Consider the following 25,568-nt stretch of genomic DNA (forward strand, 5'->3'; position numbering starts at 1 on the left):
CCAGTGTGTAGATGCTTCTCAATGCCACCACCCTAGCACAAGCCACCTTCTTTCACCTGTATTACTGCAAAGGCCTCCTAATTAGTCCTCCTAGTTGTACCTTTGCTCCCCTTTGGTCTATTCTTACTGTAGTAGCCAGTATTTCTTGAGAATATAAGTTGGATCTTGACATGGCTGTGCTCTGAATGCCAAAGTGCCTGCCATGGCCTGTAAGAACACATATTTTCCCTGTAATGTCACCTCCTACTACTCATCCCCCACCATTTTGCTCCTGCCACATTGGCCTCTTCTCTATTCCTAGATCATTCCAGACACACTGCAGGCTCAGGGCGTTCACACCCGCTGGTCCTTCTGTCTGTAATTCTCTGCCACTAAAAAACATAGGGACACTTCCTCAGATCTTTACTCAAAATCATATTTTCAGTGAAGCCTTACCAAACGTCCTGTTCAAATTGTAATCTCCTCACAAGACTCCCTTGAATACTTTTTTCTTCTTCCTTCTCATTTTTCTCCGTTGCCTTTCTCACTTTTACATATTGTACATCTTTTACTTGTTTATTTGTTTTCTGTGTATTTCGTATGGATGGCAATGGATATTCCATGAGGGCATTGTTGTCTGTATCCTCAGAGCCTGACACAAATTCGGCGCTCAGTAGTTATTTTTTAAGTGAGTGAGTGACTAAATGAGTAAATGAGGATCTTTTATAATCTGATCTTGCTTACCTCACCTCACCAATCTGCTACTCCAGCCATGCTGACCTACTGGAAGCAACTTATACAAACTCTGCTCTCCATCGTCTCCAGGCCAATGAACGTTTTGCTCCCTCTCCCTGGACCCCTGTTTCCAGTCCTGTCCCTCACTACCCACTCTTTTCTAACCTGCTCCAGGACTCCTAGTCCTTCAGGATAACAATTTCTTGGATAAAACTTAATCTGAAATTCTTACCTGACACCATGACATATTGCCCAATTCCACTCTGGATTAGGAGTGACTTTTGGGGACTTTCTGATCATGCCTTGAATACTTCTGAACTTAGCATATTGCCATTGGTTTTATTATGTACTTCTCTGTTCTCTCTATATGCTCACTGAGGGCAAGGACCATATTGTATTTGTCTCTGTTGCTCCCATACTTGGCGTAGGACTTTGTGGGTCAGTGAATGTTACTGAATTGATGGAATTATACTCAACAGTTTTATTAATAATTTTACACAATCGAGATGATTCAAGACCACTGCCTAGAGATGTCAGTGTATATTATATTTCTCTATGTGTTATTAAAAATGGTTCACATTAAAAATCCTTCTAAAAACATTCCAGAATTGTTTTTAAAACTTGGTAATTTATAATTAAAGTGTACATTAGAGAGGCTTGAAAATCATAAAATGAAGCATGAAGGAATCCTTCTAGGGTAAAAGGGCATTGCCTGGTGACAGCAGAGTGGAATTATATTATTTGAAAACGTTAAGATGGACAAAGTTTCCTACAATTAACTTCTATGCCGTATTACTAAGAATATTCAGCCATAATTATGGAGGCTATACATTTGAAAAATCAGATTACTGCAATTAAAAAACATAACAAAATAGCTCATGGCTCCATTTTGAATACAATGTTCTGTTTAGTTCCCATTGTCAATGCGGTATTGTTTAATGAAAACCAGAAGTGGCCTTTATGGGCACAGGCTCTCTTGTAAAATAATGAGGGTTAATTCAGCAAAGAGATTTATTTAATTAGAGCTCCTGGCATAATAAAGCTGCAGATATTTTGTGTGGCTTTGCTTTATTTTAAGTCCCTTCCAGGAGTCAACACTGATTGGAAAATGTTGCAACTATGGACAAACTGAAGGATATGCAAAGAATTTTACTGTTAATGTATGAAACTGTGCACACGACAAACTCTGATGTACACACACTTTACAGTAAATGATTTAAAGGCATCAGCACAGGAAACACCTCCAGCACGTAGGTTGCGACTTTCATTGAGAGATGGGCCATCAGCATTGACTCATTGCCTACTGGTGCTTAGAGTTCTGCGCTGTGCGTCAAAACTCAGGCATCCTTTCCACCCTAGAAGCTGTTGAAGTAATTATTAGTTTTTAACATCAAGTGATAGAGACAAAGGTAAGAAGCACATGAATGTGCTTATATTTCATGGAATTTGGATTTGCATTTAAAATCAGTGCCTAATATAGCAAGGAGTGTGTTCAGGTGACATTCAGATTTTAAAAATTATTTCTTCTTTAAGGTGTGTTCAGGTGACATTTAGATTTTAAAGATTATTTCTTCTTTATAAGAAGAAATAAAATTTTGACAATATCTTTTAAGTATTTCATGACCAATAGGAATGAATAGCATAATATAGACCTTTTCTCTCACGTGTATTGGTTACAGTAAGATTAAAGCAGCATCAAGTACTCTAACACATAGTCTCAAAAATTCTAAAGAATCTTTTTGGTTCCTGGAGTCTAATGTTGGTGTTCCTAGTCAGTGTAGACCTTTTCTCCATAGAGTGGTTCACAGACACACACACACACATATTATAGAATACAATATATACAGACAATATTTTAAGTACAATATTATACATACAAGCCACTTTCATTTTGTGACTATGTGCTGTCCTAAGACCTAAGAACCCTTTGCAATGAGCTTCCAGAAAGGCAAGGAGAGCCTAGAGAAAGCACATACACTGTTTAAAATTCTTGGCCAACATATGACAAGCATCATTTACTTGTATTTCATACTTAGACCTCATGTGAGGATCAGTCAGATCATCACACCCTGACACAAAGGCTGAGAAGTGTAGCCTTTGGCTGAAGAGTGGCTTTTTGCCCTCACCTTTACACTACTGAAGGGAAAGAAGGCATGTTCATAGATAGAAAGCCACTTCTATCTTAGCCAGTGTGTGTCTGTTGGAAAGACTCTTAATGTCCGTTCTCTCAAAGAGTCAGTGTTTAGTCCTTTCCACAACACACTGACAGGTGGTTGTCTAACCTGGTATGAAGTCCATGCAGTGCTTTGGAAAACTTCCATTATTGAAAAGTCTCCCTAATGTATTGTCAAGATTCTACTATGCTTCGGTGTCAGTTTTGGACTGAATACTAAATTGGTTTTGGACACATATTAAATTTGGTATGTCTTTGAAATATGGTACTAGTGCCATACCTACAACTCAGTTCTTGGTATTTGTTATGGTTAGGAGAGTTTTATAATGGTCCTCCCTGGTTTAGGATACTATACTTTCATTAATGAAATACAACCTTACATTCATGTTTTTTCTTTGGGGAGCTATCAGTCTGAGTTCATCTTGAGTTTGTGACCCACAGGTCCTTCCTATGAATTATGCCCCACATGTTGACCCTATTACTTTCATGTGTTTACCAACTGCTCTATTCTTCTGGTTAATGTATTCACCCCCTGAGGTCCCCCTCAGCTGCCGAAGTTGATCTGACATCAACAGCAGCTCTCTTCTCGCCTTTACCAGGAGCCATAAGTAAGCTGTGAAAAGTGACTGAGGCTACGCATCACGGACGTCCTCTATTTAACTTCTGCCACTATTTCCTTTGTTTGACATGACTCTTCCGGTTCTCACAATGATGCTTCAAGCACGAATTTTATCTATAGGCCTAGTTTAATTCAGAATAGTATGCATTTCATAATTTTATTTTATTAATTTTAATAATGTAAATATTTCAGAATGGTATCAATTTTGCTTTTATGTTTTCTCTTGTTTTTTAATTTTTTTAAATTTAAAAAAGTGAAATTTATTTTTTATTATTTTATCAATGATTCATAATTAATGCAATATAAATAAATATGGCAAGAGCAAAGGAAGTAAAAAGTACCTAAAATCTCGACACGTATAAATAAGCGCTTTTAGTATTTTGACTACCAATCTTTTGTAAATTCTCTACATATGCACACTGACATATAACACACTTATACTGATATAGTTAGGACAATAGTATATACATCATTTATATCAATGATCTTTTTCTCATTTATGGCATTTTTGCTGTTGTTAATGATCATAAGGCTACTTTGTTTCTCTTCTTCTTGGATATTCAGGTAGATTCCGATTACTCTCCTGCTATAACTGACATGGCAATAAATATTCGTGTCCGGGGTTTTTTCTTCCTAGTGTTTTTTTGTCAATGGGATTGAAGTTTCATTTAGAATTATGGTCTGGCTGTCAGTTCCAGTTTCATTCCTCATTTGTTTTGGACATTTTCTAGAAATGTGTAGATCAGATCTCATATGCTTTTTTTATGATAAATCCATTTTATGAAGGAGAGGTTGGACATTAGCTTTTCATTAGAGTTTGTACATTTTCCTTCTATGTATTTATCCACTTTAGTGCTTAGTAAACGGGCAAAAGAGACAACTTTCCAGTGGAGATCTCACTTTGCATTGAAATTTATATGTGAGAGATTTGTAGAAATACTTTTTACAGATTATGAAACCTATTCCACACGACATAGTCATGTCCAAAAAAATCCTTTCTTTAAAGTCATATTTAAATTTAAATACTCTCTGATATTTCAAGACCTATGAAAACATCCCTGACCAAAGAAAATGCTGTTGGTTTGGTGTACTAGCTTTTAGTAAATCCATGTTAATTACCAATTTCCTTATGAAAATGCTCACAGATGTCTGTTTAGCAATTTACTTTTTAATTTTCTGTATATTGCTGCCTACTTAACTACTTAGTAGTTTTTGTAGCATATCATTTTCCTATCTACAAAAACTATGTATCTATGTCCTATCTACAAAAACAATGTATCTCTTTACTCATACATACCTCATTTTGGTCTGATTTCTCAAATGTCACTGAGAATATAAGAGATGTGTTTTGGAAAGGACGATGTGACTGATCTCATCAGCCATAGTTTTGATTTTACTGGCCCCATCCATTTGTTTCTATTGAATGCCTAGCCTACTATCTGCATGTACTCAGAACAACATTATTTTTACAGCGGTCAATAAAATAGACATACTCTTTCCTCTTATGGAGCACACAGTTTAGTGAGGAGACATCTAAAAAGATATACATTTATAAATAAATACAAAGTTACAACCGAGGTGAGTGGCAGGGGAGGTTTGGTGACTAACACTGCCTGAAATGAGTTGACTGCATTGATCAAGTGGAAGCCTCGGAGAAGGTTTCCGTGAGAGGGGGTTGAGCTGAGAGGTCTAGGATGAGGGAAGACTCATATGCGAAAAGGGCTGTGATGGAAGGATCATGTGACAGTTGGATAAGAATGCCGTTTTAAGAGTTTTAGTCTTTATCTTAATAAAAGTGGAATGCCCATACACAGTGGGGCAGTGTGATCAAAATGCATTTAAAAAGAATCAGGGTAGTTGTAATTTGGAGAAAAAATGTAGAAGGCAAAAGGAGGTTTTGGGTCCCTGTCGGTAGGCTTTTGCAAGAGTCCAGTTGCAAAAAATTGTAGTTTATATTAAGGTGATTGTGGTAGTGGAGATGAAGAGAGGTAGATAAATTCTTCACTTATTTGGTGGGAAAAATCGAAAAGATTTGGTGATTAACGTATTACATATTTACAAATAGAAGAGAGGAAAGCGTATTAAGATGATATCTAAATTTTTGGGTAAACACATATAGTGGAATTTGGTGCCATTTTCTGAGATGTGAAAAAGTGAGAGGATCGGTTTTTGGGAGAAAGATCGCAGGTTCGGTTTGGAGCAATTGAAGATGTCATTTACTCAGGTAGATGTGACATTCTGGAGTTAGAGTACTTCAGTTGAATATACTAGGTAGTCTCTGATTAATCTTTTAAAGTTTTGTAATTCTTTTTAAAACAGGAATTTTAAAGAGTTTATTGCTCTTCATTATTTTTTAACATATTCCCCAAAAGAAAATGACATAAAGATTTTAAAATACAGTTAATAATGGGGCTTCTCTAGTATTTATAACTATAAAGAGTGAGTAGGCTTTGTTCTGTTTTGAGTTTTTTATTTGCATTTTTTGGCAGCATAATATGACTGTTTTCATCTTTTCCCAAGTAGAGTATATTGCTGTGAATGACCCTGTTTGAATCAACTTTACAGTAAATGAGGTAGATAAGGCGGGTAGGGTATAAATAGTGAAAAATTATAAGTAGCAGGACATTAGAAGCGTATGGTGTTCTTGCAGAGTATAAACAGTTTTTAACATTAGAGATGACAAGATTTTTAAGAGATATTTAAGGACAGTCGCTCCTTGTCCTGCATAATGTTCTATGCTAACCTCAATCACAGGTTTTTTTTGGTGGAATGTTAAACATTTTATAAAAATCCAAATCCAAAATATTAATGTGCTCTATAATCTGTTACCGATTTTATTCTGATCATTTATACTGTTCAATTTGTATTGCCAAAATATTGACAGGTTTAAAAATAACAAAATCTTAGAGTTTACAGAAGACTCTTAAGTGACTTTTCAATGGAGAATTGACTGGTAAAAAGGTTGAGGTTTTCTCATCCTTCCGTAATCACTCTTTATTGTTTTTTTTGGTTTTCTGTTTTGTTTGTTTGTTTGTTTCTGAGGAAGATTAACCCTGAGCTAACATCTGCCACCAATCCTCCTCTTTTTGCTGAGGAAGATTAGCCCTGAGCTAACATCCGTGCCCATCTTCCTCTGCTTTATATGTGGGACACCTGCCACAGCATGGCTTGATAAGCAGTGCGTGGGTCTGCCCCCAGGATCCGAACTGGTGAACCCCGGGGTCACCAAAGCGGAGCACGTGAATTTAACTGCTGCGCTACTGGGCTGGCCCCCTTAATCACTCTTTAAATAAGGGCCCATTATCTTTTTTATTATTAACATGAGACCAAAAACGAAATTAAAAGGGGTTTTTCCTGGAACAGAAATGAATATTATCTAAAAGAAAACTGAAACAGTATATAGTTTCCTAATTTTAATTTTGATATTTTATTGTCTTTTTATGCTGGCACTATTTAAGTATTTCCCTTTTCAATTGAAATTTTTCAATGAATGCATTTTTCACATTTTTTAAAACTAACATCTTATCATTCTTTTCACAGGTCTCATATCTTTTGGGTGAACAGAAGTCTACCTTTATGGGGCTTACAGGTTATGTGCAATTTTGTTTATCCCTATATTTCTGGATTTATTATATTTCACAGAGAAATACAATTGGAAAGAAAACTATTGATATTAAAAGTGAATTTGTTTTATTGCTTAATTAATCTTGATGCTCATCTTAGACTAACATTTTTATTCCTTTATCCATGTTTGCCTGAACCCTACATTCCATCTTTTGAGAATTTCTTCATAATCAGGATTAGATATAAGATTTTGAGAGTGTGGAGAAAACCAAAATAAAACCAATGTTTTAAGGAGCCACAAATTCCCCAAACTACTTTAGATATTCCTGTTACATAATCCTTGAAAAGTGAATCAAAACCCATAACCATGTTGAACCATGTTTGCTTTTCTACCTTCTATCCTCAGTGTCTGGAACATGGTGGAATCTCAATAAGCAATTGTTAAATGAGTAAACTGATGAATGAGAGGCTCATATCACCAACAGCAAGAGTTGGGTCCCTAAGCAGATAATTTTGTAAATAAAACAAAAAGCAGGCCCTGGCATAAAAGGAGTCCTGAAGAAAGAGTAAGAAAAGGAGAAAAACATGTCTGAATTACATTATTGAGGTCCCTAGAGTGCTCTGTGTCATTTCTTGTTCCTTTTTCTATTGAATTTCATGCCCAGCAAACTTTTTACAAGTTCTCATCCATGCTACTCCTGTCTCCTTCCTACAGATACTTTTTATTTTTTGCTATTTTTCAAAAGTGAAAATTATTCAAAGCATAGAGTTACTAACATAAAACAAAATTTAGAGATTGGAAGACAGTTAAGTCTAGAAGAAGTGGAAAAACTCTGAGACTTACTGTTAATAAACAACCCTTAAAATCCTTAAAAATGTTTGGTTTGTCTTTTAACGTCATGATTACTGTGAAGTCTGTACATTTCATATTAATAATGAATTATTTCAATTATGTATGCATTGCAATCATAACTATGAAATCAAGTTTTTACTATGTCTGGATATTTCATATTTTGTTGAAGTCAAGTTGTATTTTGTTGTTTCCCATTGACTTTCATTGCAATGTCATTAATTTACAAATACACTTTTCAAATATTGAAGTACTCACTAAAAATGCAGTGAACCTCTAGCTAGATTCTTATATTATCCTTCAGTGAGGTGCACAAAGTTAGTTAATATGTTTATGAATAGTCACATATGGCCTTGAAATATATTTTAATCTATTCAAATTCCTTTTATCTAATAGCGATATTTTAAAATAATAATAATCCTTATTTTCAAATAGAATTTTGAGTAATCCATGCTAAAAATGTTCTAGTGATCACTTAACATGTTGTACGTATAGAAAAAAGCATGGATGATTATGATACAGGGGACTTGTGGAGAAAATCTAAGTGGCGTGAGTTTTCTATCGTAACAATGCCTGGCTGTTGTATGCACTTCTGAACATGGTTGACTTTTATTCCCATGCACTCATATATTTTTGATTGTCCTTATGTTTGGATATTCACTTAAATCAAAGTTTTCAGTCTACAGGAGTCAAAATTTGAGACTCCAGAGTATCTGCTTTCTAATGCAGATTGTCTTAAACCTCAAACATCTATAAACAAATACATTGATTATCTGAGTCATTTCTTGTTTGTGGTACCTTATTCTCTCTTCCTCTGTCCTAAAGTGCATAGAGTATTTAACACATAATAATGTGGACATCTTTCCTGGTTACTTTTTCTGTTGCAGTCACAGGTTTTTGGTAGCTCAGCAGTGGAAGTTGAATATATGGTAGAGAATATAGAGAAAGGTGGAGCTTGTCTAGGAGGACGCAGGACTAGCACTTTCAGCTGCAAAAGGGGAGTGGGTTGTGCAGGTCATTCTCATATAGTCTGAAAGTATCTTGAAGTGCTCGCGCAGACTGTTTGGTTTAGTGTTCTAGGATTTTGCTGTTGGGTTTTGTTTGAGGTGGGGCATAGGATAGAACGTATCATTCAACTGGAAGCTTGTGTTCTTTTATTTTCTGAAAGGAACTGCTGTTTTTGCGGATGTACTGGAGATGGTCGTGGTGGTGCTGGAAGAGGGCATTACATGGGGCGGCGCATTTGTGTGTGATTGTGTGTGTTAGGAGCCCACACACGCAAGGACCTATTCTTTACATATCGAGCAAACTCCAGCCAGTCTGACTATTCCAAACCCACATTTACATTTGAGATATTAAATTTAAAAAGATATATTAAGGAGTATTGGAAATTACAAATCTAAGCTGTAATGCTAGAGATAGCCTGCAGCCTGCCATCTGTATATAGAAGTTAAAGTGCCACCCAATGCCTCCTATATCATATGTCATATATATATATATACCATACAAATATATAGAGACATATATACACATATTATGCACATATTTATAAAGTTAATAGTATTATAATCATGAATAGATATTTTGGTTTCATTGCATTTTCTCATTAAGGTGCAATTTATATTTTAGGTTTCAGTGGCATTGATAAGTCTATTTGAAACAATACTACTTGGTTATCTCAGTTATAAGGTAAGTTATTTTAATTAGAAGTTTTCTGCTGGTAGAACACAATGCTAGCATTTACCCAGTATTCCTCTATTTATAGTTCATACTCTGGGGATATAACAAGTTCTTCTTAAACTACTTTAATTATTTTGGATCTCTCTAGTATGTGATATAAAACTGTAGCAATGTAGTAAAGTTTTCCTTGGTGGCTTAAAAATATTTCACTAATTCTTATGGGTTATTTTACTCCTTCTATGAATGCTTATATGAAGCAAGCAAATGTACTTGTCTGGCTTTTTATTGTTCTCAACCTCTTTCCCTGATCTGTACACAAAACACTGAGGGAGGAAAAACATCTCTGTTAGGAATTATTTTAATGAATTCTCTTAATTTTTGGTGAAGCTTTATTTGGCTAGCACAGTTTAACAAATATTTATTGAACTCCTATTTGAGGAAAAACTCCACACTGTGCATTGTTCTTTTCCCAATAAGTTTATAATCTAGAAAGGGATTTAGGTAGGAGTGAATTACACAGATAATAATAATACAAGATGGGATAATAGGTGCTTCCAGCAAAGTGCAAATAAAGTCCTATGGGGGTTCATAGAGAAAGGTCATATTAAGGATGAAAAGAAAATGCTTGACTGATTTAAAGAGAGTCCTGGAATCAGTGGTTTCACCAAGGAAAGATGAAAAGACAGGACAATAGGGATTGACAGAATGAGCAAAGGCATAAAAGGATGCATGTGCATATAGAATTAGAAGAATATTAAATAGTGACGTTTGGGCAGAATATAGGGTATTTGGGATAAATTGGTGGAAAATGTTTGGGACAGTGTTGTGAAGGCCTTGTCTAACAACGTAGAGTGGGAAGTTAACAGAGGATGGTGAACGTGAGAGTCCTATAATTGTAATTAAGTTTTAGGAGTATTTATAACATCTGTGCAGCACAGGACAAAGAGAGATCACACTGAGGCCATGTGCTCAGTTCAGACACGATCATAGCATGAAAGGAAAACTGGGAGTGAGTTTTTGGCTGGGTGCAAGGAATAGACGGATTTGTGGCAAGATAAATTAAGAAGGTAGAATCTAAAGAAATCAACGGATTGGTTGGCATAGGTGAGGAAAAGGAAAAATCAAAATATCATTTTAAGATTTTCTAAATCCAAATGACTGGGAAACTGGCAGTAAATCTAAGAAAAATTACATCAAGAAAAAATATTCAGCTGGGAGTCGTCATAGATGAAATAATGGAAATGGTTTTGGAAATGATGAATTTGAGGAGTTTATGGACAAACAGGTGGGCATGACTTACAGGCAAATGAAAATAAGGATCTGGGACTTGCAGAAGAGAGAGGTTTATTAGGATTTGTCAGGCATTGTCAGAGATGGATAAGGACGTGCGCAAGTCCATCGAGTAAGGGATAATAACCAAGGGAGAAGCTAAAGCTCATGTTGATGGAGATGCTTCTCTTGTGGTTGTTGGAAGAAGAATAGAGCCATCAGAGAAGACAGAGAAATAGACAAGAAGGGTAGAAGGTCATTGGAATGGTTGTCATATTCCTCACTAATGCTCAGGTCACAGTTTCTGCATGTACTATATCAACAAGTGTACTCAAGGTTATGTTTTGGGAAACTCTTATCTAACATATAAATTTCTGTCTCACTTTTTAAAACATAGGTTTTTGAAGATATTTCTTAGACTACTTTTTAATTCTAAATTTAGAGCAAGAAGTCCTTACAAACTCTTTCACTGTTTCCCTCTGGCTTCATTTTGTAAATTTTTTAATTCTCTATTAACTCCATCTAAAGAAAATAATTCCAGTATCAAATAAGGTGAGATTGATGAATTAGAAAGTGCAGAAAGAAAAGAATGAGGGCTTTTCGGAACATATAAATGGGTTGATTAAATATTTATGAGAAAAAAATAGAATGTTAGAAATGTCTAAAGCAGAAGAGTGTTACATGATAGCATGTCACCTATGGCAGGTTTAGTCAGAAGCTTGAGAAAAGGCCACTGAGTTTACAGTTTAGGAGATCTTTTGCTATTCGCCTTTAAGAATACAATTGAAAGTCAGTTTTAAGTGAAGAATGTTGATTTTTGCAGGGGCTCGCCAGAAGTAGTAGAATGAGGCAGGGAAGATTGCCTAACAATGGAAAAAATGTGCATCATTTAAAGGTTGTAGAGAGGACAAGAAAAGATGATGAATGAAGCAAAGTTTCTAAAAAGTGAAAATAAGTGGGAATAGAAACCTGAGGTCTGTTGATCAGCTTTGATAACATTCCATTCTTTTGTGAGAGCACAGAAGGTGGAACGTGGGACTTGAGAGGATATTTTGAAGGCAGCAAAGGCAAGCTGAAAGAGCTTACACACAGGTGGTCCCTCATCCCTAAATAACCTGGCAAGCACTAGCTCAGTGATGAGCAGTATTGACCAGGATGTTGAGGAAGGATTTTTTACTGGTTTATCAGTATATCTCCTTGTCAAAATAGGTGCTCTATAAACATGTACTGATTGAGAAATCTGGATTTTGGTTATCTAGAAGAACAAAATAAAAATCAAGTAAATTAATATCCAAGATTTTATCCTTTAAGTTCCTTAGTATTCAAGTATGCGATGAATGTTGAATGAGGTATACAAAAAGCGACATGCTAAAAAATTAATCATGTGGGTGTTTTTGGTAAATTAATTAAATCTCTTTTACTAGTACAAGAGTGTGTGCAGATATATAAGCTCGCCAAAATATTAATCTGCATTTGTGAATGTATTTGCTCCAAATTCTAACTAAAAAGTAATATGAAATTAACTTTGTGCTTTGCTAATAGAACTCTTAACCCTGATTTTAAAAGTCATTAAAAAACACCAAGCAGATTCAAGATAATTTTCCATTGTAATCCTATGATGCTGACATTTGTAATTAATTATTTCCTTCCATTTATAAAATGAGAGCAAAGCATTATAAGGCCTTCTAGGCAGAGCCGGATGATATATATTATTTCCATTCTGACCTTCATGAAGATTAGTGGCTTTGATGAAGGAAAAGTAGATGGTGGTTGAATCTTGTGTGTTACAAAGGAATGAAAGGATAAAAAAGAGTTATGTGATATTGGAAAGATGGGTTGTTGTTCATCACCTTCTTTTTCCTCTCATAAATTCAGTCAAACTCATGAACTCTTTTGACTCCTTCAATAGACTGTTCGACAGATGTTTTGGAATGAATAAATTATGTAATTGGTAACTATTTATAGCCTATAAGTCAGGCAAGTTTGGAGAGTAGAACTTCAAGTGAGCTCCTCCTCTCAAGTTAGAATTTTAGGAAACATTATAGTCAGGTACACAGAAACGGATATTGCATTAGCAACTGTATCCATCCCTAATACTGTTCTTTGATACTTTTAGTTCTGAAATATCATTATTAACAGCAGATCAGCATACACTTTCCTATTTGTTTACATATGTGTGTATTTATATATACAGATAATGTATACATATACAATATCTGTATATATTCAATATTTAAAAATGAATTTAATATAATATTCTGGGGGCTGGCCTGATTGCACAGTGGTTAAGTGCACACGTTCCGCTTTGGCAGCCCAGGGTTCCCAGTTCGAATCCCAAGTGTGGACATGGCACCGCTTGGCAAGCCATGCTCTGGTAGGCATCCCACATATAAAGTAGAGGAACATGGGCATGGGTGTCAGCTCAGGGCCAGTCTTCCTCAGCAAAAAGAGGAGAATTGGTATCAGTTGTTAGTTCAGGGCTAATCTTCCTCAAAAAATAACAATAATAATAATATTCTGTAAGCACTTTATAATTCTTGAAATTAGATAATCTAAAATTAGCATGACTTAATCCTTAACAATTAAAACAGTTTAAATTATCATGGAGACTACAGGTTTGGAAAAACAAAGACTGATGAGTAAAAGCAATAAAAGCAAAAACTCTTTAAAGTATATGTTGAGGTTAGCACATAAGGATTAAAAATCCCTGATATCAACTTACTTTATCTTCTATCATACAGAAGTGCAGGTCTGTACTTAAACCATCATTCTACTCATGTCGATAGCTGCTTGGCAAAACAACCACGTGATTCACCCAACAGTAAAGTCCTTATTCCTCTGTCACCGTAAATACCCTCTATGTCTTTATCAGCTGCTTTCAAAATAGAACTCTATCTATACACACATTCATTAAATCAAAAGGAGATAAAACAAGCCCCAGCGTAGTTCCCAAACCTCTGCAAACAAAAATTCAACATACCTAGAAAGTTTTTGCTAAATTTACGATTTTTTTCCTGTAATCACTTTATAAGAAGCAACGATTTTGAAATTTTAGTACCATGATGGGCTTATTCCTGGAAAAGAGTGAAGAATCTGGAGCTAGGACTCCTCGATACTCCTAGATAGTGGTGATTCTGCTTACTAACCCATGGAAATGGTCACTCTAAACATTGTAGAGTTTACATTTGGATATACAAAATACGACTGCCGCAGGGTTGCTGCACTATTTTAAATTCATTGAAAGAAGATAAGTTATCAGCCTTTTTCGTTAAGTATTTTAAATATATTCTTTTTTTTTTTTTATTAATGTTATGATGGATTACAAGCTTGTGAAATTTCAGTTGTACATTTTTGTTAGTCATGTTGTGGGTACACCACTTCCCCCTCCGTACCCTCCCCCCACCCCCCCTTTTCCCTGGTAACCACCGATCAGATCTCCTTCTCAACATACTAATTTCCACCTATGAGTGGAGTCATATAGAGTTCGTCTTTCTCTGACTGACTTATTTCGCTTAACATAATGCCCTCGAGGTCCATCCACATTGTTGTGAATGGGCCAATTTCGTCTTTTTTTATGGCTGAGTAGTATTCCATTGTGTATATATACCACATCTTCTTTATCCAATCATCAGTTTCTGGGCATGTAGGCTGGTTCCACGTCTTGGCTATTGTAAATAATGCTGCGATGAACATAGGGGTGCAACGGACTCTTGAGATATCTGATATCAGGTTCTTAGGATAGATACCCAGTAATGGGATGGCTGGGTCATAGGGTATTTCTATTTTTAACTTTTTGAGAAATCTCCATACTGTTTTCCATAGTGGCTGTACCAGTTTGCATTCCCACCAACAGTGTATGAGGGTTTTAAATATATTCTTAATATTGAAGAAGAAACTGTCTTTCAAAAGTCTCTTGGTCCAACCTGGGCTAAGAGTAACTAAATTACCATAAGTCTTATGATTTTTAAAGTGCTTTTTAGAGTTGCCTGGATTATAGTTCCAAACTGCCGCTTTCCTTTATGATAACATAAAAGCCTGATACACTTTAGAAAATCACCTGTTTTCCTGCATTTTTATTGGTTAAGGAAAGTTACGTTCATACCAAATGTTGTAGATAGTTGGATTAAGGTTTATTTATATTTTACTGAATTCTGTCAATAAGAAGAAGATCATAGAGAGTGAAAGCACATTTAGAACAGATAAAGCAACCTCTTAGAATTATTTTTCCTTCAAGAAGTTACCTGGTGGAAAAAGACTAATGTCTTTTATCTCCTTCATGAAAATAAGATTAAATGAAACAAGTATTTAACATAATTTTGAAAGGTGCTATGCCTGCCTTTTGGATTTTATTGTATGCTTCTCACCATAGGGACATTCTATGATGTGTATGCTCTTTTTTCATTATAATTGCTTTTATGATGTGGATTTATATCATGTGCTTTATATGTTAGACTCCCTAACAGCCAGTGAAACTTATAGATACTTTCTGTATTTATTTTTCATTAGCTAATCTTAAGGAAGATAATTTATGAATATACCTTTAAATTCAGAAGGCAACCTGAGGTCTTAGAATTAACCATAATGAATATAACTCAAAAGAGATTCATTTATTTTTAGCAATGAGCACATTGCCCCTTTGTGTAATTTTAGATCACGAAAATTAGTCCCCAGTGGAGAGTTCATTCATTTGCCACAACACACACACACGCATGCACACACACACACTCTTGCTATGAATCAACAGTAGCATGTTTGACATAATGTGGTTACAGTTTTCATTTAGGAGCTTCAGATTGTCAAGCACTGTGCTAGCAAGAGAGCATAGAATCCTGAACTAAACTGACACTCATCTGGACGTCATAGAATTTAAAATCAAGTATTGTATTAAATATATCAATACAAACTGAAAAAAGTCATGTGAAGGACATTGATGGAGAATCAAAAAACCTAATGTGGGAGTCTGAGCTTGTCGAGAGTGTGTGTGATAAGCGCGTGAGGAAAGTGTCAAAAAACTCAAAAGCTTTTGAGCTGAGAGCTGAAAGATATGTGTGAGTTAACTAGGGAAATTGAAGTTGGAAAGTAAGGTGAAGATTTTTCAAGCCTCTTAAAGACCCTGGAATATTCTAAGGACTGAAAGTTCTTTGGAAAGAATGACCTTTAAAATAAGGGTGGAGAGATCATCAAAAGCCAAATGATATAGTGCCTTGTAGGTGGTAATAGAATTTTTGTGTTTGTTGTGAAAATATCTGCATAGTTCAAGAATCTCAAAGTGAGTGGGTATGGGGTGGGTTAAGTGTGCAGGGGATTGGCATATTAGGTGTGCCTTTAGACAAATAATCCTGATATTGTTTTAGGTGAATGGAATGGGGCAAGCATGGAGGGAAGGAGACCAATTAGGAGTCTCGTCCAGGTCAAAGAGTAAGAATGGAGTTAGAATGAGAACAGACACACTCAAGATCTATTTGTGAATCAGAGGTCTTAGTGACCAGTTAGGTAGCATCAAAGGAAGGTTTAGAGTTTCTCCAGGATTTTTGGTGCGTGTTACCAGGGAACCAGTCAGGGCAAAAAGTAAATTATCCTTTTAGACATATTATACACCAGGTACCTTTGAGGCATCTGTCTGAAGCAGTGGAGATCTGGAACAGAATCTGGAACAGAGATGCAATATTGACCTGGGCTAGAGATCCAACACGGGAAGTCATTGGCTTATTATTGATAATAAGTTGAAGTTGAAGCACAGATGAAATTACCTAAGATGGATATGTAGCCAAGTACTCTTGAAGTGCTCTCCTCCAGGAAATTTCTATTGAACTCTGTGGTTACAAGTTTGACAACTTGTACATAACTACATTGAAGAAGACTTTAAATAAGAAAATTATTTCGAGTGTTTCCACTTGGATCCAATGAAAGGGATATAGATACTTTAGTTCAACAAGTAAAACAGTTATACCAAGAAGGGGCAGAGTATGTATAAAATATTTGGGAGTTTCATTTATTTCTTAACATGCTTATTGAGCCCTAAAGGCATATAAACAAGTAAGTTCTATAAAGTGTCACAAACACTTGTCAGGGAGATTAGTGGTGAAGGCATGGGGTGTGGGACATTCCAAGCAGAGGCAGGAGTATGAGCAATGCTATGAAAGTGTGAAATAGCCTAGCTTGTTCAGAGAACTGTATACAATTCAGTGTGGATGAAGCTGAGGCTGAATTCAAGAGGGGGAGAGGAATGAGCAGGTACAAACCAGACCAGTAGCCAGAGTCCAAACTATGAAGCTTCGTAGAATATAATGAGGAGTTTGTATGTTATTATATTGGCAATGGAAATTTAGCATTTTAGAAAGAATCTTCTGGCTTCAATATGGAAGATAATTCAGAAATAAATCCAACCAAGTCAGATGCCAGTTATGAGACTTTTTTAATGATTTGAGAAAAAAATCATAAATATCAAATTGACGTGTTCTAATTGGAAATGAAGAGAGCCATCAGAGACACGGAAGGTTTTTGTTTACTATGAACTGAATTTGTCCAGTGTGTCACAGCTAAGAAAACTCCTAATGCTAATCTCGCTGTATATTAGTAGAAAGATCTTTCTACCATATCACCAGTGGTAACTGTTCCCATACCCTCCTCTCCCTACTGTTCACATCAGTCTCTTTTCCTGTGAACAATCATTGACATCGAGGAGAAATGTACAATGAAAAGTAAAAAGACAACCAGGAAAGAGTAAGCTAGATGTTAAGCATTCTGGAAACTGAATCATGCAAAAAACTGTTGAAAAAATGGTAATATTAACCTGCACAATTGAAAAAAAAAACTTTAGCACAATTGAAATCAATTATAACTAGTTTATTGAAGAGACCTGACTCGGTGCAAGTAGGAAAGCCTTCCTGCACTTCTTCAAATCCATGCATCCTCCTTACTATCTGTGCTCATCAGAAGAAACCTCAGGCAGGTCCCAGAGCTTTTCTAGTCTCTTCAATTGCAAAGCAAATCTCAGTTTAGTATTTAAGAAATTATGATCAATATACATATATTAATTTAAAATTCTCGTCCAGTTTAAGGCTTTAGCTGGTCCTCAGCTCCTAACTACAGTGGGCAGGGAATGCTTGTGGGGGCCCTCTCCTATTTCTACCTCCTCTCTTCTTTGATGGCAGCTGATTTTGGCCCCCGCAGGGCTGAGGAGGCACAGGGAGTGAAGGGAAGTCAGTGTCTGGATGAATCTGCCTAACTGGCACCAGTGTAGTCTGGCGTTGGGCTGCTCTGCATGGCAGATATGAGCAGGGCTGTTGGGGTCCTCCTGAAGCCTTTGGCTAAAGCTTCCTGGTTGCCTCAGTGCCTCAGGCTGGCCACTAGGGCTCTGCTCCAGACCCTGGGCTTCTGAGGTCCACTGTCTGTTGACGTCCCATTTCCCCTTCAGGATACAGCCCCCCTGAGTGTAAGCTCTTTTAAAATGATGGTAGGTTTCCTTCTTTAAGGTCTTTATCTGGTTCCCAGAAAACAAGTACCTTTGTCTTAAAATTGGCATAACTGTGGCTTACTCTCATTTCAGCCCTCATTCTCTCTGCTGTGTTCTCTCCTCATTTTTAGATGTTTTAGGCATTAGCCAAATACAGTCTCTACGTCTGAGCCAAGCTCTCTCAGGGGTCCTTTGAGCCCTTCTCACTTACCTTGAAGTGATGAGAGAAACACCATAGCACCTCTAACATCTCTATACAGAGGAGTTCTCATTGCTTCTATTTCTTCCACCTGCTCCCCTCCTACCACTTTCATATAGCCTGGAGGTGGATGATGAACTAATGATAAAACCTATTGCTTAATATTTTAGCATATAGCCAACACCCCATATAGAGGTTTGTTTTGCGATGCGACGGTATTTTGCATCACTGTAATGTTTTAAGCCTCCGGGACATCAAGGAAAATTAAGAAAGACGTCAAATTTTATAGCCAGTGTTGTAAAATAATTGGAACTTACAGGGAGCCAGCTTGCAAATTGCCTTTCTAATACATAGATCTCTCCATGGCAGGATAAGCTGCTGTAGGAAGTTCTGAGTTCTTCTTCATTTAACACCATTCAAGAAAGTTTCAGTGATGGCCTGTTAATATCAGGGTCAGCTTCACGGGCGTGTGATCTATGCAGTTGGGCAGGGCTGCACAACTAGAAGGGCCTGCCCTTGTTTTAATGTTCTGATGTCACCATCTTGAAATGGTTAGTAATTTGTTAATAAGAGGGACCTGCATTTTCATTTTGCGCTGGGCCCTGCAAATTATGTAGCCAGTCCTGATTAATATTATTATACTATATGGGTTGGGAGATTAGAATTTAGATGATTGAAAAAGCCCTTCTTTTAAGTTTTATTAATGTAAAAAGTGTTAATGCCAATGAACATTGTTAACAAGCATGTGTATTTACACTGTTTAATATACTTTACAGTTTGTGAACATAATTCTTATAGTAAAAAAATTAAGATTGAGTCACTTTTTCACTGATTCTGTAGGTTTTTTAATGTTTTATTTTTACCAGTAATTTTTCTTCCATGAAATATTGTATGATCAAAATGTGTTACTCAAGGCTTGCTATAAACATTTCAGATTCAAGGATTACTATAAACATTTGTTTTACTTCTTACTATAAAATTGAGAGAGCACAATTACCTTTAGAAAAATCACCTCTAAAATTCATTGCTACATCTTTATATAATGATTCAGTATTCTGTTAATGTCAGCATCCTTCTTGCTAGAGAAATTCTAAGTGCTGTCTTTTTTCCCTTTAATGGGATTCAGTATAATTGACTTTCATTTTTATTCATTCTTTCTTGGAAGGGAAACATCTGGGAACAGATTTTACGAATACCCTTCATCTTGGAAATAATTAATGCCGTTCCCTTCATTATCTCAGTAAGTCCGAAAAGAATCTTTAAAATAAATGATTTTATTATTAGAGTTAAGTAAAGTCTTTAAATCTAAATGCTAATAAATAATATATTAGGTCAGATAAGTGAATTTAGGCTTTGGTTAGAATCACAGTGTTTTTAAAAAATAAAGTCAAATCATTTGGATAACTGGATTATAAAATTGAGCAAAAACTAATCAGATTTAGTACAGTAGCAAAATGAAATACTTTTTAGAAATATATGCTCCAGAGGTGCCATTTAAACAAATGTCAATATTGTCTAAACAGACTAGAAATTAATCAGTCCATTTCTTGTGTATATTCTGGAACTGAAAAAAAATAGAAACCAAGTAGAACCAAGGATTTATAAAAGTTTCTCATGCTGAGAATATATTTATGCCTAATTTAATCACAGGACTTACTAAGTCCATTCTGTCTTTCATAAGAAATTTACCAAAAGCCAACAACCAGCAAGTTGCTTCTTTGTCACAGTACTGTGGAGTACCAGTTCCACGATGATCCCTTGCAACTACAGTCCCATAAATACATAACAAGCACTTTCCCATTGCAAAATGAGGTTTTAATCTCTATTTGATAGAGTTATAATAATGTCTGTTGGGAATACGCTTTCTAACACTTTATTTGAGTTCGGTTTGGAAAATTGTGAAAATCAGTAGATACTATCTGAAGCTGTTGCTCACTTTTGACAATTATTTTAATTTGCGTGATTTGTCTAGAGGATCAACTGAGCTAGATAACCAAGCTAACTGAATAAAATTCCAATTGAATATGGTTCCCCAATGTCACTTAAACTGTTTGAATCCGAAGAGAATAAGTGGTAATGTTATAAATTGGCAAAGTCTTCTCTCCTTTTTCCTGCTGTTCACCTCAAGTTGCAGAGAAGAGAGAGGCGATGTCTGTTATAAACTGTCGCACTAAAAGATTTAATGATAGAATTAGCATATTTATAGCTGACACCCAGTGAGAGCTTATTATTTCCTTTCCACTTCTACAATAATTTCCCAAGAATTTTCCCCTAAATAAGACTTAGATAATGAATGAAAAGATCATATCTGCTCCTTGCATTTCATTAATGAGTTTAAAGTATTTGTCACATGTTGGAAATCATTCTATTGTCTTTAATGACTTTTTTGTTTTACATTTCTTTTCAATCGACTGGGTATGATTTCTTGCTTTGAGATAAAAGTTTAGTTTTGACTTGTTTTTCAGATTTTCTGGCCTTCCTTAAGGAATCTGTTTGTTCCAGTCTTTCTAAACTGTTGGCTTGCCAAACATGCCTTGGAAAATATGATTGTAAGTATAAAAGTCAAGTGCAAATACAAAAATACTTTTTAACCTCCATTATTTCTTATTCACTTTGACTTGCTCAGATTAAACATGGAGAGAAGACGATTTGAGCTTTTAGTCTTGTACTTCCTCATTCTGCTTTCTTCCATAAAATATAAGCACATACTATTGGAATTTCAGTTATAATTAAATTTCTAAATGTTTCACTTTTAAACTGCTTTTAAATTAATTTAGTATCTTAGTAATTAGTTTTATTTAAATGTTCGTAAAAATAAAGAAGTTTTGGTAAAATCCTGTCAAATAATTAAAATGATATGTTGCATAAATCTCTAAGCTAATAGGCCTAAGTCTGCTTGTATCCTAATCAGAATGAAAGTTATAAAATGCCCATATTGCCAAGATGCTACCTTTGTAAGACTCTGTGAACTGGTATACAAAAATGGTTCCAATTTTCTAAATCATCACCAAACCAAAGCTAACTGCTGTTTGGACTGGTCCAACTTCTTAGCCAATCTTCTGAAGACAAACAGCCTTCCTCCCAAGGTAATCTGTTGATGCATAATGGGACCCCGGGTTTTAAGGGTTCAGGTGGCAATGTTGTCAAGCGGTTCCTAACTGTAAGTAGTTTCACATTCCACAAAAATCTGTGGGGTTTTGTAAGGCTCTGTACTGGATCTAGAAGCTCCTCACTTGAAGTCATCTGTTTAGATTTGGCCAGGTTGGGTTGTGAGCAGGATATTAGGAAGGAGAAAAGGAAGCAGGAAGTAAGAGTTGTAGAACTCAGAGATGGGCCACAGTTGCATTTTGCTCAAGGCTGACTTTGTTTGGAAGGACTGGTTTATAATTATGAACAAAATACATTTACGGTAGGCTTCAATGCTTATAAGTGAGCTGTAAGACATTGGCTCTTAAGTCATGTATTCTACAAATGTTAATATGAGTCCCCTATATGCTAAGTACTCTGATATGAGAGGCAAATGATGTAACTTCTTTGCTAATTTCCTCATCTTCAAAAGAGAATCAAAGTGGCTGCATTACAGACTTGCTGTGAGAATTAAATGAAATTGTATATACATGCGTATATATCTATGTGTGCATTCATAGATATACATGTTATTTATAATATAATATATATAATATTGTATCAGGTATAAACATAGTACGGGCTCAATGTTACTAATTTTACTACATTGTAAATGAAATTTGTTTGGAGGCAAGCTTGTTTTTCTTTTAAAAAATTATGAAATTCTGACAAAAGTTTTGGCCAAAAGGAATATGCGAATAACATTTGAGTATTCACACCCGTATGAATGTTTCCAAATATTTATGCTAAGTAACCACTGGAGTCTCATGAAAGCACATGGCCAGAGGATGGGAGAGTATGGCCAGGGGAGTGGTTTGCAGAAACATCGGGCTGTCTTAACTGTCCCAAAATAAAACCATTTCACTAAATATAGATTGCCCAAATTGCTAATGAAAAACACACACCAGGAAAAAATAAACTTCTTGGCTAATTTGCATTATTAGTTGTTGGAAAAAATAACGTAACCAAGAGAGGAATCATTAGTCAGTCACTGAGAGTAAGAACAGTGCTTTGCGATATTAATTTAGGATTCATTTTCCATTGTATTTATTTTGCTTCTCCTCCTCTCACTGTTTGCTAAATTTTAATTTATTTTTCTGCTCATTAACACCACTGTCAGAAGAAAGTAAAGGATGAGAAGTGAATTTCTAATCAACTTAGTTTTTTGTTGTCATAACAGTTCTGGTTAAATGCATAGTAGAGGAAGGTAAGATACTGGCTTATTAAGATTTTATGTTGGTGAAGTTATTTATCTCACGCAATACTGATTTTAAGACTGTTAAAGCTTTATTATAAAAAGCTGAGATGAACAGAAAAGTATAAAGTAAAAAATTATGAATACCTACAAATCTACCACACAGACTGAATACTAGTGATAATTTATATCCTTCTAATATTTTTTGTGAAAAATTGTGCACATATATGATACATGAAATTATATTGTATGTTCAACTTTATAATTTGAATTTTGTCATACACGTATGTAATGGACAAGTTCCTATGTCATTAAATATTCCTCTTCAAATCATTTTTAATGATGCACCTAAATCCACTATATAGTTTTGATCACTTTATTCAACCATTTTTTATTGCATATTTTAGTAGTATCGAATAGTCATTATTTCACATAATATTATAATTTTGTAATAAAGATGAACATGCATAAATATTGATTTCCATCTCTGATGATTCTCATGTGGTTAATTTTTAGAAATTGTATTATTGAGTAAATACTCATTAAATGAATGAATGAATGCATGAAATAGAAAGGACGTACTTGTGAATTTTGACCTATATTACCAAATTAACTTCAAGAAATTTGTAACAAATTACATAAGCGGTATCGTATGTGAGTTCTCATGTTTTGCATCTTAAACAATGATGGATATTATTATTTTTTAATATCCTTCAGTTGGAAAGATAAAAAGTGTATCTTGGATTCACATGTCTCAGTATTAATGAAATTAAACTTTTGGAAAATTTGGTCATTCTTTTTATGATAAATTGTCTGGCATAATTCATGTTATTTTTCTGGATTCAGAGATGGAGAGGTGATTGTAGTTTGACCCAGCTATTACTTTCCCCTTAACGAATACATTATTTTCTGATTTTTAAAATTAGAATTTCCCATAAAAGACCATGCTTACCATGGAGGGCTTTTGGGGTGTCTGTGTAACATGTCTAAAGATGTTTGTAAGGCAAGTAAACTGAAATGTGGTTCTTTGGTGGTCTCCCATAGTATTGTCTTTGTAATATGAATGCTATCATAAGGTATATTTAGACCTAGGCAAAAATGAAAATATGCTGCTATATCCATTTAAAGTATATGTATTGAATATGCACAAGATAGTTGAAATGTAACATAGTAATAAATGTAATGAAACTCGTGAACATTTATCAAAATTTAAAATATGCTTTTTCTGTATTGTTTTAGAATGATCTACACAGAGCCATTCAGCGTACACAGTCTGCAATGTTTAATCAAGTTTTGATTTTAATATCTACATTACTATGCCTTATCTTCACCTGGTAAGATTGTACATCTCGGCATTTTAATTATGTTTGATTTAATTATAGTTTCCTAGAAAGCAATGTTACAAACAATTTTAATTTAGAGTTGGCTAAAATAAATCATAGGAAAATATTCACTATAAAATGTAGCGGACCTCCTACAGAGGGAAAAGTGAAATTCTTACTTCGGTTTTACATAAAAACAAGAAAGCACATCCAACCTTTGGTATTGTTACTTACTGCAACTCGGATGTTTTCTCAACTGCTGTAAACAGCCAAATCATGAGAATTTGTACTGCATGTCATAGTTGTCAGACAAGAATTTTTCCTTCAAACCCCTGACATGGAGCTGCCCTTAATCTTTCTACAATCTTCAAAGCAGAAACACTGCTGAGAAAACTGTCATTGCGCGTCACTGTCGCTGCCTGTGGCTTCTCCCCTTGATGTTTTAGTGTGCAGTCAGGCAGAAAGCAAGAGCAGATCTCCTGACAGTGCAAGGCAAGGTCTAGTGCTTTGCTTTATTACGGAAAACAGTTATTTATTCTTTCGGATAGTCCCACTTCTTTTGTTTTGTTTTGTTTTTTTTCTGGTGAGAAAGATTGGCCCTGAGCTAACAACCATTACCAATTTTCCTCTTTTTGCTTGAGGAAGGTTGTTCCTGAGCTAATATCTGTGCCAATCTTCCTCTATTTTGTATGTGGGATGCCGCCGCCACAACATGGCTTGATGAGCCATGTGTAGGTCTGCGCCTGGGATCCGAACCTGCGAACCCACTTTGACAATTGTTGGGTATTCCTATGTGAAATGGTGCACTGCACAAACAGATTCATGCAGATTCTTAGCTAGAGAAAAAAAGGTGAAAATCAAAAAATGAGTTAGAATAATATATCTATTTTTCAGGAGACTTAGATATTATGTGCAATTGTGCTTTGACCTGAATTTGACCTATTGAGAAAGAGAAAAAAGCTAATTAGGAAGTTCTAAAGTAGGAAAAATGCACTCGTACACTAGTACAACTGAACTAGGTATGAATATACTTACAGACACATGTATGTAAATATAGATCTAGATATATAAGTATGAAGACTACTTTGAATCAGTAATATGCAGTTAATATTTCTATTAAATGGATTTAAAATATGTTTTATTGCATACTTTTGTATTTCACAAAACATATTTTAGGACATTTAATGTCTTTACATATAAAATATCCCTCTAAAATTGACACAATGCCATCTTATCATTTCAATTTTGTCTTTCTTTTCACAAATTGTGTTTATTGTTCACCTGGCAAATATTTAACTGTGTAAATATGAAGTACTGACAGCAATGACTTCCCTCCTTAAGTTGCTAAATTCTTAATTTTAGAATAATGACATATTTTGAATAATTTAGGAGATTTCTCAT

At 35.2% G+C, this 25,568-nt stretch overlaps 1 protein-coding gene across 10 annotated transcripts in view; it reads left to right on the forward strand.

Moving 5' to 3' along the window:
- KCNT2 (potassium sodium-activated channel subfamily T member 2) overlaps positions 1-25,568 on the forward strand; it is a 347,942-nt gene that overhangs the window by 91,527 nt on the left and 230,847 nt on the right. For all 10 annotated transcript variants that reach the window (XR_011499411.1, XR_011499412.1, XR_011499413.1 and 7 more), the window contains exons 4-8: positions 7,047-7,095; positions 9,550-9,609; positions 19,690-19,764; positions 20,990-21,073; positions 24,085-24,179. Coding sequence is in view for 7 of the 10 variants with exons in the window: in XM_044762850.2 (XP_044618785.1) it covers positions 7,047-7,095; positions 9,550-9,609; positions 19,690-19,764; positions 20,990-21,073; positions 24,085-24,179 (363 nt within the window). In the remaining 3 variants the exon portion in view is untranslated. The remainder of the gene's footprint in view (positions 1-7,046; positions 7,096-9,549; positions 9,610-19,689; positions 19,765-20,989; positions 21,074-24,084; positions 24,180-25,568) is intronic.

Source organism: Equus asinus, chromosome 30 (assembly GCF_041296235.1).
Source record: "Equus asinus isolate D_3611 breed Donkey chromosome 30, EquAss-T2T_v2, whole genome shotgun sequence".
In the NCBI taxonomy this organism is placed as follows: Eukaryota; Metazoa; Chordata; class Mammalia; order Perissodactyla; family Equidae; genus Equus; species Equus asinus.